Source organism: Lepisosteus platostomus, chromosome 9 (assembly GCF_059453375.1).
Source record: "Lepisosteus platostomus isolate fLepPlt1 chromosome 9, fLepPlt1.hap1, whole genome shotgun sequence".
Classification (NCBI taxonomy): domain Eukaryota; kingdom Metazoa; phylum Chordata; class Actinopteri; order Semionotiformes; family Lepisosteidae; genus Lepisosteus; species Lepisosteus platostomus.
Window position 1 is genome coordinate 54,014,241 of NC_142619.1, and position 15,362 is coordinate 54,029,602.

At 47.8% G+C, this 15,362-nt stretch overlaps 1 protein-coding gene across 1 annotated transcript in view; it reads left to right on the forward strand.

The window, feature by feature from the left end:
- The window catches only part of reln (reelin), a 186,768-nt gene that overhangs the window by 87,952 nt on the left and 83,454 nt on the right, over positions 1–15,362 (forward strand). The window contains 9 exon segments of the mRNA XM_088645617.1: positions 6,416–6,448; positions 7,348–7,426; positions 8,304–8,400; positions 9,252–9,303; positions 9,832–9,928; positions 10,254–10,494; positions 11,062–11,207; positions 14,326–14,477; positions 15,005–15,120. Of these exon segments, the coding sequence (XP_088501743.1) occupies positions 6,416–6,448; positions 7,348–7,426; positions 8,304–8,400; positions 9,252–9,303; positions 9,832–9,928; positions 10,254–10,494; positions 11,062–11,207; positions 14,326–14,477; positions 15,005–15,120 (1,013 nt within the window).

Genomic DNA, 15,362 nt, shown 5'->3' on the forward strand with positions numbered 1-15,362 from the left:
GATTGAGGGCAAGGATGACACTGGAAGGAGAGGGAGAAGGGAAGAGCTGGAGGAAGGAGGACATTGAAAGAGCAAGGAGGAGAGGGAGAAAGAAGGACATTTTAGAGGTACACTGCCACACACTACCGCTGACACACTGACCATACTCAGACATACTGCCACACACACTCAGACATACTGCCACACACTACCACTGCCACACTGATCATACTCAGACATACTGCCACACACAACCGCTGCCACACTGATCATACTCAGACATACTGCCACACACAACCACTGCCACACTGATCATACTCAGACATACTGCCACACACAACCGCTGCCACACTGATCATACTCAGACATACTGCCACACACAACCACTGCCACACTGATCATACTCAGACATACTGCCACACACAACCGCTGCCACACTGATCATACTCAGACATACTGCCACACACAACCGCTGCCACACTGATCATACTCAGACATACTGCCACACACAACCGCTGCCACACTGATCATACTCAGACATACTGCCACACACACTTGCTGACACACTGACCTCACTCAGAAATACTGTCACACTGACCACACTCAGACATACTGACACACTAACCATATTGTGTCACAATGACCACATACTGTCACACTGACCACACTTAGACATACTGTACATACTCACTGACCACACTAATCACACTCACTGACCACGTTCTGTCACACTGAACACACTCAGACATACTGCCACACTGACTACACTCAGAAATACTGCCACACACAACCGCTGCCACACTGACCAAACTCACAAATACTGTCACACTGACCACACTCAGACATACTGCCACACTGACTACACTCAGAAATACTGCCACACACACTCACTGTCACACTGACCAAACTCACAAATACTGTCACATACTCACTGACCACACTGATCACACTCACTGACCACGTACTGTCACACTGAACACACTCAGATATACTTTCACACACTCACTGACCACACTCAGAAATACTGTCACACCCTTACTGACCACACTCAGACATACAGTACTGTCACACCCTCTCATACTAGCTCATTAATCCATATCCGATTCTTAAACACCTCAATGACTGCTTCCCTATAACATCCCAGTCTCTGCTGCAGGGTTCCTCTCCTCCTACCATTCTCTTCTTGTTCTCATTGGAGTTCATTAAGCCCTCAGAGTCTTAAACACTTTAATTATGGCTCACAATTACAGTGCAAGCTCCTATAATTCCCTACAGTCCCTCTATATCTCAGCTCTGGGCTGCAGCTGACGGCTCTGAATTGACTGAGTGTGTGTGGCAGTATGTCTGAGTGTGGTCAGTGTGGCAGTGAGTGTGTGTGGCAGTATGTCTGAGTGTGGTCAGTGTGACAGTATGTCTGAGTGTGGTCAGTGTGACAGTATGTCTGAGTGTGGTCAGTGTGACAGTATGTCTGAGTGTGGTCAGTGTGTCAGTATGTCTGAGTGTGGTCAGTGTAGCAGTGAGTGTGTGTGTCAGTATGTCTGAGTGTGGTCAGTGTGACAGTGAGTGTGTGTGTCAGTATGTCTGAGTGTGGTCAGTGTGTCAGTATGTCTGAGTGTGGTCAGTGTGTCAGTATGTCTGAGTGCTGTCAGTGTGACAGTGAGTGTGTGTGTCAGTATGTCTGAGTGTGGTCAGTATGTCTGAGTGTGGTCAGTGTGTCAGTATGTCTGAGTGCTGTCAGTGTGACAGTGAGTGTGTGTGTCAGTATGTCTGAGTGTGGTCAGTGTGTCAGTGTGTCTGAGTGTGGTCAGTGTAGCAGTGAGTTTGTGTGTCAGTATGTCTGAGTGTGGTCAGTGTGGCAGTTTGTCTGAGTGTGGTCAGTGTGTCAGTATGTCTGAGTGCTGTCAGTGTGACAGTGAGTGTGTGTGTCAGTATGTCTGAGTGTGGTCAGTGTGACAGTATGTCTGAGTGTGGTCAGTGTGGCAGTGAGTGTGTGTGTCAGTATGTCTGAGTGTGGTCAGTGTAGCAGTGAGTGTGTGTCAGTATGTCTGAGTGTGGTCAGTGTGACAGTGAGTGTGTGTCAGTATGTGTGAGTGTGGTCAGTGTGTCAGTATGTCTGAGTGTGGTCAGTGTAGCAGTGAGTGTGTGTGTCAGTATGTCTGAGTGTGGTCAGTGTGTCAGTGAGTGTGTGTCAGTATGTCTGAGTGTGGTCAGTGTGACAGTGAGTGTGTGTCAGTATGTCTGAGTGTGGTCAGTGTGTCAGTATGTCTGAGTGTGGTCAGTGTGTCAGTATGTCTGAGTGTGGTCAGTGTGACAGTGAGTGTGTGTCAGTATGTCTGAGTGTGGTCAGTGTGTCAGTATGTCTGAGTGTGGTCAGTGTGGCAGTGAGTGTGTGACAATATGACTGAGTGTGGTCAGTGTGGCAGTATGTCTGAGTGTGGTCAGTGTGGCAGTATGTCTGAGTGTGGTCAGTGTAGCAGTGAGTGTGTGACAGTATGACTGAATGTGGTCAGTGTGGCAGTATGTCTGAGTGTGGTCAGTGTAGCAGTATGTCTGAGTGTGGTCAGTGTAGCAGTGAGTGTGTGACAGTATGTCTGAGTGTGGTCAGTGTGTCAGTATGTCTGAGTGTGGTCAGTGTGGCAGTATGTCTGAGTGTGGTCAGTGTGTCAGTATGTCTGAGTGTGGTCAGTGTGGCAGTGAGTGTGTGACAGTATGACTGAATGTGGTCAGTGTGGCAGTATTTCTGAGTGTGGTCAGTGTGACAGTATGTTTGAGAGTGGTCATTATGACCGTGTGTGGTCATTGTGAGCTTCTGAGCTGACTGTAAACACAGCGATATATTGCTTTTACGTCTATGTAGAGTCTGTGTCATACTTAAATTTCCAAAAGTGCCTGGAAAGGTGTCATTTGATGTCATGAGACATTCAGGCATTAGGTTTCCACAATATTGCAAACACTCTTGCTAGGATCTGTATATGATTTCAGGTACCCTTGTTAGGGAAAGTTTTATATTCCTATAGGCATCAGAATATTACACAATTCCAAAGCTGACAAGTGAACCTTACTATAACACTGTGATTACATTAGATTTTGGTTCCTGGTGTCTACAAATTTGCATTGCAACAGCAGAGCTTCTGCACTGAACTCCAACATCTTTTGTAATAGTCGCACAGTGTTTTTTTCTTAGCTGGTGTATTAAACCACTTGGAATTTGTTTTGATGACCTCGTGTTTTCCAGTTTAATAAAAACCAGCACTAAGACTGACTTTTCTGTTTTCGTGAGGCAACTCTTTAGCCAGAAACAATGGCAAATTAAATAGTGATTTAGGTCAGTTTGTAATTGACCCGGCTCACTGTAAGGTCCCTTTGTAATCTGACTTCAAATACATTGTACTCTTGCGTAATTGTGGCAGTAGTTGCTGTCCTAAATTGTGCAGTAGATCACTCTTCAGCAGAATTGCAGCAAGAATAATTCAGGGAAGACACCACACAAATAATAACTAGACGGCTGGGTTCTACTTTTCTCATGTTGAGTGCTTGTCCAAGATTTGAGGTTAAATCCCAGGTAGGTACAGTAAATGGGGGTACAACACGAGGTCATCACAGTGGGCTTTCACATTCTAACCTGCGGGATTCAGACAGAGCCTGAATGAAGGCCTTCTGAATTCCCAGCCTTATCTGACATTTTGCCCTTTAAAGATTAATTTCAAAAAAGGGGTTTAACTATGTGTCGATGTTCTTTTAAAACGTTCAAAGAACAGTTTTCAGGCACTGCACTGTTCATGCTAATCAGGAGCGGAAACTCATCCAGATTTAATACAAATTCATCTTTTCGTAAGGGATTTACAGGATCTTTAAATCAGATGTTAATCCTCTGGAGCAGAGACAGTCAACTGAAAAGAAGCAGGGGAAAGGAGTTTTGTACGTTGGGGAGGCAGTCTGTTCCTTTTCAAGAAGAGGGGGTGAGATGACATCGTGGGCACTATCTGACAGGGGTGTGAGCTGGGACTGGCCAGCAGTTGAGGTGGAGGTAGTGAACAGCTGTTTGTCACCAGTGGACATACTGTAAATTCAGATGCCCCTGGACTCTTGAGAGCTGCAGTTTTCTTACACAGACAGCTTACCTTTCAACACCTTCACTGCAGTTCCAATCTGCTATAAATAATTGTCACTTTGGCTCCGACGTTCAACTGACAGTCAGTCAGTCGGATGAACCAATCCAGTGCCCCAGCAGTTGTCAGGCTGTGTGCCAGTGCTGGCTCGGTGAGGCTACCTGTGCAAGGAGAGGGCTGGCCTCTCTCTCGTTCTGTCACGCCACCAAATGTCTAGTCAGAACAGAAACGCCTTGAGTATTAACATTGATTTCAGAGTTCTGTGACTTCCACGGTTCCCCTCAAAAGATGAGTGAACATCAGGAACATCATCTTCTACTGCCTCAATGTTTCCATTTCCATTTGGCACAGCCTGGTATGTTTCAGGCTAGGGTGTCATGATCACTCCTAGTTTAAAGGTGACTTAAGTGTATACTGCCAGGTGTTTTCTTGGAGCGATCTGAAGGAAGCCCCGTGCTGAAGGACTTAGGATTTGAACCCACAGCCCTCTGCCCTACCCGCAAGGCTTCCGTATTGCTCACGTGCCAATGTTATGTGTGCCGAAGGAGTGTGTTATCTCAGGGCTCTGGCTCCCCAGAGAGTGGCAGGGCAGATTAATGGCAGAATAAAGAAGTCAGCACTAAAGACTTAAGCGGGCCTGGGCGCAGTAACGGGGAGCGCAGACAGAGATTAAGGAGCAGCATTTAACAAGCGAGCGCAGCCAGCAGTGGGGATGACTGTTAATTGCCAGCTATCCCTTAATCAAGAGCAGAGCAGAGTCCCATTATAAACGAAGAATTACTGCCAATACCTCCAGCATCAAAAGAACATGAAACGGCCATTATGCGCTATTAGTAACGGAGGGAGGGAGGCCGTGTGAATCATCGAGGAAAGTTTCCTTCATAAGTTATCTTGGACAAGCCAAGCCGACACATTCTGCAAGTGTGAATTAGTGATTTAGTGCTGATTAAAGCTCACAGGAGGCAGTGGCTATATTTTCAGGTGCGCTCAGAGTACGTGCTACTGAATCCACCCAAGAGTCTGCAAGCAATTGGTTAAATGTAACCATTTTCTCAATCCAGGGTGTTTGGTTCTTAATACTGTGGCTCAGAATAAAGGAGAGGGTGGGGAGGATGTTTCAATACCAGACCGGTTTGGGTGTCCTGTGGTACTAAATCACAATGCTCCTGTGTTCCTCTATCTCACTGCTCCTGTGTTACTGCATCACACTACTCCTGCGTTACTGCATCACACTGCTCCTGTGGTCCTCCATTACACTGCTCCTGTGTTACTGCATCTCGCTGCTCCTGTGTTCCTCCATCACACTGCTCCTCTGGTCCTCCATCCCACTGCTCCTGTGTTCCTCCATCCCACTGCTCCTGTGTTCCTCCCTCCCACTGCTCCTGTGTTACTGCATCTCACTATTCCTGTGTTACTGCATCCCACTGCTCCTGTGTTCCTCCATCCCACTGCTCCTGTGTTACTGCATCTCACTGCTCCTGTGTTCCTCCATCACACTGCTCCTCTGGTCCTCCATCACACTGCTCCTGTGTTCCTCCATCCCACTGCTCCTGTGTTACTGCATCTCACTGCTCCTGTGTTACTGCATCCCACTGCTCCTGTGTTACTGCATCTCACTGCTCCTCTGGTCCTCCATCACACTGCTCCTGTGTTCCTCCATCACACTGCTCCTGTGTTCCTCCATCCCACTGCTCCTGTGTTACTGCATCTCACTGCTCCTGTGGTCCTCCATCCCACTGCTCCTGTGGTCCTCCATCCCACTGCTCCTGTGGTCCTCCATCCCACTGCTCCTGTGGTCCTCCATCACACTGCTCCTCTGGTCCTCCATCACACTGCTCCTGTGGTCCTCCATCACACTGCTGCTTTCTATTGCTTTGGCCCTGTCAGTCATTCTAAAACAGCACTGTCACAGATGCTAAGGAATCTCAGGAAGTCCTACTGAGATATTTTTCAGGTCACACATGGCTGGTGGTAGATACATAAAAAACAGAGTTTAACCCAATTAAGTTGAATTGGGGAATGATGTTCAACACACCAGAATTTAAGACCTGTTTTGACCAAATTTGGCACTGAGAAATGTGGGCAGGGTTTTCTGTGAAAGGTACCCCTGGGTTCTTTAAGATTCACAGTTGAGGCAAGCAGGACCTCCACCAAACATCTGTCCTGTTGCCAAACTAGTCTGACCAGTCAGAAGAGTGTCACCTACTGTCTGCTACCCAGATTAGCAAGAGTGTCACCTACTGTCCGCTACCCAGATTAGCGCCCTAACCAGTCTTTGGAGTAGTTCCACTATCTATGATTTAATCTGCCTTGTGTTTTTCTTCCAGCTCCCACAGAGTCTCCTCTGAGGCCCAGTCTAGGTAAGCACTGTTACTCCAAACCTCTCGTCGTTCAATGTGTATTATCTGCGAATACTAAATATAAGAGTTCTTGCAATGGTGAGGCAAAGGCATAATTGATTTAGCATAAAATCTAAATACCCAGAGACTGATCGACTGTAATACATGCTGAGGATCTTGGATTCTAAAACGTTGGCTGCATTTCATGACAGATGTGAAATCAATACTTACCATTTCTTAGACCCAATTAATTTGAGATGATTGCCTTCAAGGGCAGCATTATTAAACACAGCTTATCCTTGTCACTAGTGCTTTGTCAGCTAGGAAAGGTCACTCCATCCTGCGTGCTCTGATAAGACAGGAGGTTGCAGAAGGTCCTTCCACTGGGATTGGAGGTCTAGAAAGATGTGTGACACAGTTAACAGTAGGATGCAAAGTATTAAACTGCACTGTGAGCAACCGACCCAGGCAGACCATCGCAGCTGAAATCTTGAAGTACTTCAGTTTAGTCAAATCAAAATCACACAAATATACTGTTCGTGTTTATTTGAAACTTAATCGTGAATTTCAAGTCAAACATATTTATTGTTTTGGTGCGAATGTGATAGAAACATGTATTCTGAGCTCATGTGACCTGTGTGTGTCACCATGAACCAAATGATTTCTCAGACCTCGCTAGGAACAGCACTCTCACCAGAGAGACCAGAGCAGGATACAGCTGAAATCCAGAGGTTTCGGTGAATTTAGGGAGGAAGCACTTCTTAGCGTTGTAGGAGTATGGAACAAGCTACTCTTCCTTCTTTCAGGAAACCGTTGGATGAGTCCCTTGGATCAGTGAGTTACTAACTACCAAATGGGTTAAATGAGCTGAATGGCCTCCTCTCGATTGTAACCATGTGTATGTTCTCTCTTCTGTAAAGCTGAAATCCATGGAAATCACGTCATCCTCCGTGACGATTTTGACTCCAACCAGCAGGGGGAGCTGGATCTTAGCATCTGGTAAGTGTAGAGGCCCTGCTGGAGAGGGAGGGGGATGCCCCACTGACCAGCGGACAGCACTCGCAACCTGGGAGACAGAGATCAGTCCTGAGAGAGGGGGTCCCACTGACCTGCGGACAGCACTCACGGCCTGGGAGACAGAGATTAGGCCTGAGAGAGGGGGTCCCACTGACCAGCGGACAGCACTCATGGCCTGGGAGATAGAGATTAGTCCTGAGAGAGGGGGTCCCACTGACCAGCGGACAGCACTCGCAACCTGGGAGACAGAGATTAGTCCTGAGAGAGGGGGGTCCCACTGACCAGCGGACAGCACTCATGGCCTGGGAGACAGAGATTAGGCCTGAGAGAGGGGGTCCCACTGACCAGCGGACAGCACTCGCAACCTGGGAGACAGAGATTAGTCCTGAGAGAGGGGGTCCCACTGACCACCGGACAGCACTCGCAACCTGGGAGACAGAGATTAGTCCTGAGAGAGGGGGTCCCACTGACCAGCGGACAGCACTCGCAACCTGGGAGACAGAGATTAGTCCTGAGAGAGGGGGGTCCCACTGACCAGCGGACAGCACTCACGGCCTGGGAGACAGAGATTAGTCCTGAGAGAGGGGGGTCCCACTGACCAGCGGACAGCACTCATGGCCTGGGAGACAGAGATTAGTCCTGAGAGAGGGGGTCCCACTGACCAGCGGACAGCACTCGCAACCTGGGAGACAGAGATTAGTCCTGAGAGAGGGGGTCCCACTGACCACCGGACAGCACTCACGGCCTGAGTGTCTTGCCATCCATTGCTAATCAGACTTTCTCTGTGCTGGCGTGTATTAATCTGTCCTCTCTCTCCATCTCAAGGCTGTGATTCAGTGCTCACTGTTCTGTACTGCAGGTCTGAGTGTAAGAGCTGCGAGGTGGGGGAGCAGTGTGGAGTCCTTATGCACGGCAGAGCACTGACGTTCTGCGAGCCCTTTGGGCAGAGAGAGCTAGTAACTATCGCTGCCTTCTTTTTCTCACCATGTTCATAACCAGCTGCCATTTATATTCAGTCATTTAGAGTAAATAAACATTCATACTTGTCTTGTCTGCTCTGTAAATGTGCATACTGTAGATGGATAGAGAAGGATTTAAGGTGTCTTAGATCATCGGTTTGTGAAGACTTAGACCACAAGTGCATTTTTATCAGTTTAGTCATTTTATTGTCTCAGTTAAGTCAGGGACGGTCACTTGTGGTCCCTGGGAGCAACAGTATGTTCAGATTTTAATTTCAAATGCTTTCTGAACGACATAATTGCAAACATGTTTCAGTTGTCAAAATCAAACTGCTCGGAATAGAAATTGAGGAGTTTTGTTGACTTAAACCATGATCTGGACTGTAGCTCTACAGGACCAAGGTTGGTCACCCCTGGAATCTGGGAATGAATATAAATTAGCTCTTGGCCTTTCTACACTAAGGAGGGTCTAATCATCTAAAAAATTTCTAAGTCCATATTTTTAATATTTTACAGGTGTTATCTGCAAGAAGGGCCTAGCAGCTGTCTGTGGCTTTGGCAGGAGATAGTTAATATTCAGTACCACACTTCATAACAACTGCAAGCTCTAAAGACACCCCATAAACCTGAAAACTGATCTTTGTGAAATACATGGACAGATATACGGACTAGGGAGACAGACTGGGCTTGTTATAGATTCATTGATAGAATCAGTCCTAGAATGGAATGCCTACGAATGGATTACTAACACAGATTGTGATCTGAGTGTGAACAGCTGAGAAGTACTGTATGTGTAAGTCTTGTAACTTACTGGATCAAAACCCTCAGTGTGTTAATTCTCATTTTAGACTTCTGTCCCCCTGAACACCAGCACAGCCACAGTCCTGCAGTTCGCTTTGGGTGAGTAACCGGTCCAATAACCTGCTTGATATGATGTGTATAATTTCTTTTCACTTTTTGCGAAAGTGATTTATATGATTTTATGGATCATACAGTAAGTGTGAATGAGCTGAAAATAGGGAAGCATATTCATTAAAGCAATATTCAGATCAATTAAGTAATAGGCACTCCTTTAGGGAAAAATCAGAAAATGTTGTGCCCCAAGGACTGTACACTTCTGTAGCTCTAATCTCTGTCTGAAGGGATGCAGACACACCACGGGAAAGGATATAATTCCTGATTGCTCATTTCAGTGGACAGTTCAGTGGACTACAGTTGTGAGTGGGACTTTAGAGATGTGATGAAGAAAATAAATTGACCTACACCTACTGTGCAGAAAAGAAAGTAACTTGCAAGAGTGTGGCTATTTGTCAACCTTGTTTAAACCTTCTCTCTCCTTCTTTCTGCCCCCCTCCCCTCTCTCTGCCCTGCTCCGTCCCTCCTTCCTCTTTGCCCTCTGCCCTGTCCTCGTCTGTCCGTCTCTCTCAGGCTCCGGCTCCTGTCGCTTCAGTTACTCCGACCCCAGCATCGTAGTGTCTTACAGCCTCAACAGCTCTGATGACTGGATACCCCTGGAGAGGATCAGGTCTGCACCCCCTCTCTTCCTCTCTCTGTCGGCCATTGTCCCCATCCTCTTCTCTCCCTCTCTCCCGCCACCACACGGCCCCCTCCCTCCATCTCCCCATCTGTGAGCCGCCTTTCATTCCTTCTCTTTCCCCTTCTGTTTCCTCACTTCTTCGTCTCCCACGTTCATCTCGCGGTCCCTCTCTCGGTCTCTTTCTCTCTCTCACACACGGGCACAGTCACCCACTCTTGCCTGGCTCGTCCCCACTCCCTCTCCCCCTCTCACTGCCTCTGTCCCTCAGGCTGGCCTGACCTGCCTGCTCTCTCTCACCTCCCGTCTCTCCTAGGGCTCCCTCAAACAGCAGCACAGTGGTCCACATCCTGGCCCTCCCGCCCCGGTCCCGGGGGGAGGGGGCGCGGGTGCGCTGGGCCCAGGAGCCCGTCTCGGGGCCGGAGGGCTACGAGTCATGCTGGAGCATCGACAATGTGCTGCTGGTCAACACAGCTCACCGGCCCCCCCTGCTGGAGGACAGCCTGGACCCCCCCGACACTGCTAACTGGCTCTTCTTCCCTGGAGCCACTGTCAAGGTACCTGGTTATGTCAAGGACTGGTTATGTCCTGGATCAAGTGGAATGAGGAGATGTTTTAGACCCTTAGACACAGTGATACCTTCTTGTAACCTGCTCTGGTCGCGTCTCAGGTTGATAAGCGGGATGATGGACCTCTCAGGCAGCATGAGGACTCTCTTCTTACTGAACCAGTGCCTGGTATCGTGACAGAGCGCTGTGCCGTCCTTCACATGAGACGCTTAACTCCTGATCCTGATCGCATGCTTTTTAAGGATCCCACGGCACCATTTAGAGTAGAAAATTTCCCCCTTAATTGGACTGGGGAGACAGTTCCTAATTTCTCCACCTGGGCTGCCCGGGCCAGGCTGCTCCGCAGAGGTGCAGGAAGTGACTCCTCTCCTGTATGTGAGCTCTAGCCACTGTAAGGTAGCTATGCTGTATTGTACCTCCGTTGTTGTGAAAAGGTGCTGCATGTGTCACGATTGCTTCCCGGTCTTCATGGAAAGAAATGAGAAATAATGGCAGTATATTTGTATTGCTGGCTCGTGGGCGTGACCACTGACCCTCTCCCCTTGCCCACCGCAGCATGCCTGCCAGTCGGAGGGCAATGCTCTGTACTTCCATGGAGCAGAAGGCACCGGGATCAGCTTCGCCTCGACCCGGGACATCGACCTGCACCGCCAGGAGGGACAGAGCTACTGGGAGGAGGAGTTTGAGAGCCTGCCCACGGGGTGAGTCCTGGTGTGGGCCGAGGAGGCGATCAGACGTGCGTTACAATACGTCAGTGCGGTTTGGTTTTTAGGCATGCCAAGCAGTCCTAGACCTTTGGCTCCATGTTTTCATATCGATCGCTGTTGGAAAAGCTCCTCCTTGTGTGTTGTTTCAGTTTGCGTCTCACAGGAGCAGCATGTTTTTTGTACTGTGTAAACAATGTAACAATGAAACCTATGTTTAGCCAGCAGCTATAGCACCCTGCAGCTCACGTCTGGCAGCCCCCTGCAGCTCCGCAGGTGTGAGAATGGGCAGAGCCTGGATGGGAGACTCCTGGGAAAGCTGAGGTTGCTGCTGGAAGAGGTGTTAGTGGGACCTGTAGGGGGCGCTCACCCTGCGGTCTGAGTGGGTCCTAATGCCCCAGTATTGTGATGGAGACACTGTACTGTAAAAAATATATTGTCCTTCAGATAAGATAAAAAACGGAGGTCCTGACTCTCCATGTTCATTAAACATCCTAGGGTGTTTTTCAGCAAACGTAGGAGGGTTAACCATGGTGTCCTGGCCAAATTTCCCCCTGGCCTTTACTAGTTGTGGCCTCCTAATAACCCCCATCTCTGAACTGGCTTCGTCACTCTGCTCTCCTCCCCACTGAGAGCTGGCGTGTGGGGAGCGTACTGGTGCACTATGGAATCCATCGCATCTCCCAGGTGTGGCTGCACATTGGTGGTGGAGGGGAGCCCCCATGGAATATGCAGTAGCATTGTTTTTAAGGGTTAAACATTTCATGTGTAACAGGATGAAAAGCGCTGTCAAGTGCTTTGAGTGGACCATGCTATAAAATACTATATAAATATAAGGAATTATTATTATTTTTATTATTGTCATCATCCATCTCTTACAGTGTGTGGACTGGAAGAGTGTGTGCCGTTGTCCATGGTGCTGAATGGCAGTTCACCAGATAGTGTACTGTACAGTATCTTGCTGCAGGCTTTCTGCAGTACTCACTGACCAGGATGCGATAATGAGAAACTCTGGGTGTCTCTTTTTATTGCATTTCGGTGGACCGTCTCGTCTGTTGGCCTTCTTGCTCTGCCCCTCGGCCCTACATTCAAAATTTATTTTTTGTACGTTTTTGTTAAAGGAAAAAAAAATCTGTATTACCTAAGAAACCACACTTTGAAAAAGTCTCGGTACTGTAGGTCCCATGTTAAGCTGGTTTGGTGAATATTTTTGGGGTGCTTTGCTGGGTCAATGTGTTGTTTTAAGCATAATCAGAAAAGTGATTGAGTCTTGGTATTAAGATAAATAATTGGCATCTGTGTTAGCTAGAGGAAAGGGATTTTTAACAACTATGGAGAGCCAGGACCTCAGTTTAACATCTCAGAAGGACGGCGCCTTTTTACAGTATAGTGTCCCCGTCATCCGTCACCCATCACCATATTAAGGCATTAAGACCCATCCAGACAGCAGGGTGCGCACCCCCTACTGGCCTCACTAACACCACTTCCAGCAGCAGCCTTAGCTTTCCCAGGAGTCTCCCATCCAGGTGCTGACAGGCTCTCACGTGCTGAGCTCCAGTGGGCTGCCAGTTGTGAGCTGCAGGGTGATATGGCTGCTGACTTGGATGATCAGAGTTCTTTGTGAGAGTGCAAAGGGGTGGGTTCTGATGACTAACCCAGCTCAGACCGACTGAAGTCTCCGTCACTCTGTATTACTGAAATCGTGCTGTGTTTGTGGCTGCGGGCTTTCTACACTAGCTGGTTGTAATTTAGAAGCTGGTAGAGAGATAATTCAGTGCCAAAGTCCTTGGATGAAAAAACTGGTTAAATAGAAGCACCAGAGTTCTGTCTCCCTTAATAAGAGAGTATACTTATTGAGATTGTGAGTTGGAGTTCCCTTCCACTAGACCACCCAGCAGTAAAAAATATCTTGACAATGTACTGTAGTACATGTATGTTCATTTTTTCTGGTTAATCTTTACCCAAAGAGCTGCGGGAGTGTGGAACAATCTACCCAGCAATGTTGTTGAAGCCGATTCCTTGGCTTTTTTCAACCAACAGCTGAATGAGATCTTTGGATCAGTTATGTAATAACTACCTAATGAGCTGGATTGGCCAAATGACCTCCAGGTGTTTGTAACATGTTTCATGTTCTTTGTAAAGAATCCGGGGGAAGTTCATACTAACAAACAAAATTTATAGAAAGCCTGTCATTGGTATAAGAATCATTAGTGTGCACCAAATCCTTCTCATAACTTAAAAAAGATAGTCTGTATCGCTGTCAGTGGTTTAGATGCTTGTGGTTCAGTTTGGTGTGTCAGCACTTCTGCTGTGTGTATGTCACAGCTAAGCCATGCAGTGCTCCTGTCAGTGTTATTATAAGATTCAGCACATTATAAAGTCTTTGGCACTGTAGCTCAGTAAATGAAGGGTGAAGCCAGAGAGTTCAGACTGACATGTGAAAGGAATCGTAGGTGCTGTGTTGAGACCCCGTCTGCTGCTGTTAGGTTGATGATGAAAGACCTGATGTATTGGTTTGTGTAATGAAGAGACCATGGCAGCTGTTCGCTGTATCTTCAGAGATCTTTGAGCATTAATGAGCAAGACCTTCATTATACCTTCTGTGCGGGTTTGTGTCTGTCAGGATTCTCTCGGGGTGTGCTGTGTCTGTCCTGACAGAATGTTGATAAAAGATGCTTTGGGTCTTTATCTGAACGATACAGATAGTCATCTGGGGGGTGAGGAGGACTCGGTACAAGGAACACTGTACAATTCTTGTGAATGTTAATGAGAAGCTTGGCCTATGGTGCGTAAACACATGCAGTAGTATTTTCCCCTGCTCTTTTACAGACTGCTGGTGGATTGAATGTAGTTCATATGAAAAACATTCACGTATAACCCACACCATGATTTAAAACAGAAGTACAGAATCTGAGGCTTTTATCATCCTTGCAATGTAGATAAAAGGAACGTCTGCTCTGTATACAGTAGCTGGGATAGCTGTAGTGTGCTGCTGCAGGCACAGCGTATGCTCTGACGGGTGAGTGGCGTCTGTGTACAGAAAGCACGCAGGACATAGCTAATGATTTGAGTGTGTCCCTGTTGTCTCTCTGCGTGTCTGCCCCTGTCTGTGCAGCTGGGATATCCGGGGCGCTGTGCTGGGGACGCAGTGTGGGGATGTGGAGTCGGGCTCCGCGCTGGTGTTCCTGCGGGACGGAGAGAGAAAGGTGTGCACTCCCTACCTGGACACCACTGCTTACGGCAACCTGCGCTTCCACTACACCATGGGTCAGTGTCTCAGCCTGCCTGTGTGTCCCTGCGTCTCTGTCCCTGCAGGCTCTCCGGCCACGCCTGCTTGTTTCTTCCATCAAGTCTCCAACCAAGGTCCGGCCTCTGTTTCCACGACTTCAGGGCATCCGGCCATGGGTCTCCCCCTCCATTCCAGTTAATCCTGAATTGTTCAAGGGATCTTTAATGGCAAGGCCTACTGTGTAAATTACAGGTCAATCGAATAAGTAAAATGCAGTGATTCACTCAACTAGCCCTGTAAACTGGTGGTATCATCCCAGGGTACTATAAAGTGTGTGCAGTACCCATTATCTCAGTGCTATATAGTGATACAGTGTGTGAAGCCCAGTCTCAGGGTACTGTAAGGTTGTACAATACCCATTATCTCAGTCCTTTATATTGTGTATGATGCCCATTCTCAAGGTATTGTAAGGTATGGAAATACTCATTATATCAGTGCAATATAGTGTGTGTGGTGCCCAGGGTGCTATATGGTGTATAATTCTTGGTGTGTTGTGTGTTGGCAGGTGGGGGGCTTTGTGACCCTGGCGAGTCCCATGAGAATGATGTCATCCTGTATGGCCGGGCTGAGGGAAGGAGAGAGCATGTGTTGCTGGACACACTTCCCTACTCCTCTTACAGGGTATACTGATCCACAGTGCACTACACTACACACACTGCCGTAGTCCTCTAATCAGGTATACTGCACTGTACAAGCTGCACACTACTGCCTCCTTGGTCTTACAGGGTATATATACTGCACTGTACACGCTGCACACTACTGTCCCCCTGGTCTTACAGGGTATATATACTGCACTGCACACACTGCACACTACTGTCCCCTGGTCTTACAGGGTATATATACTGCACTGCACACACTGCACA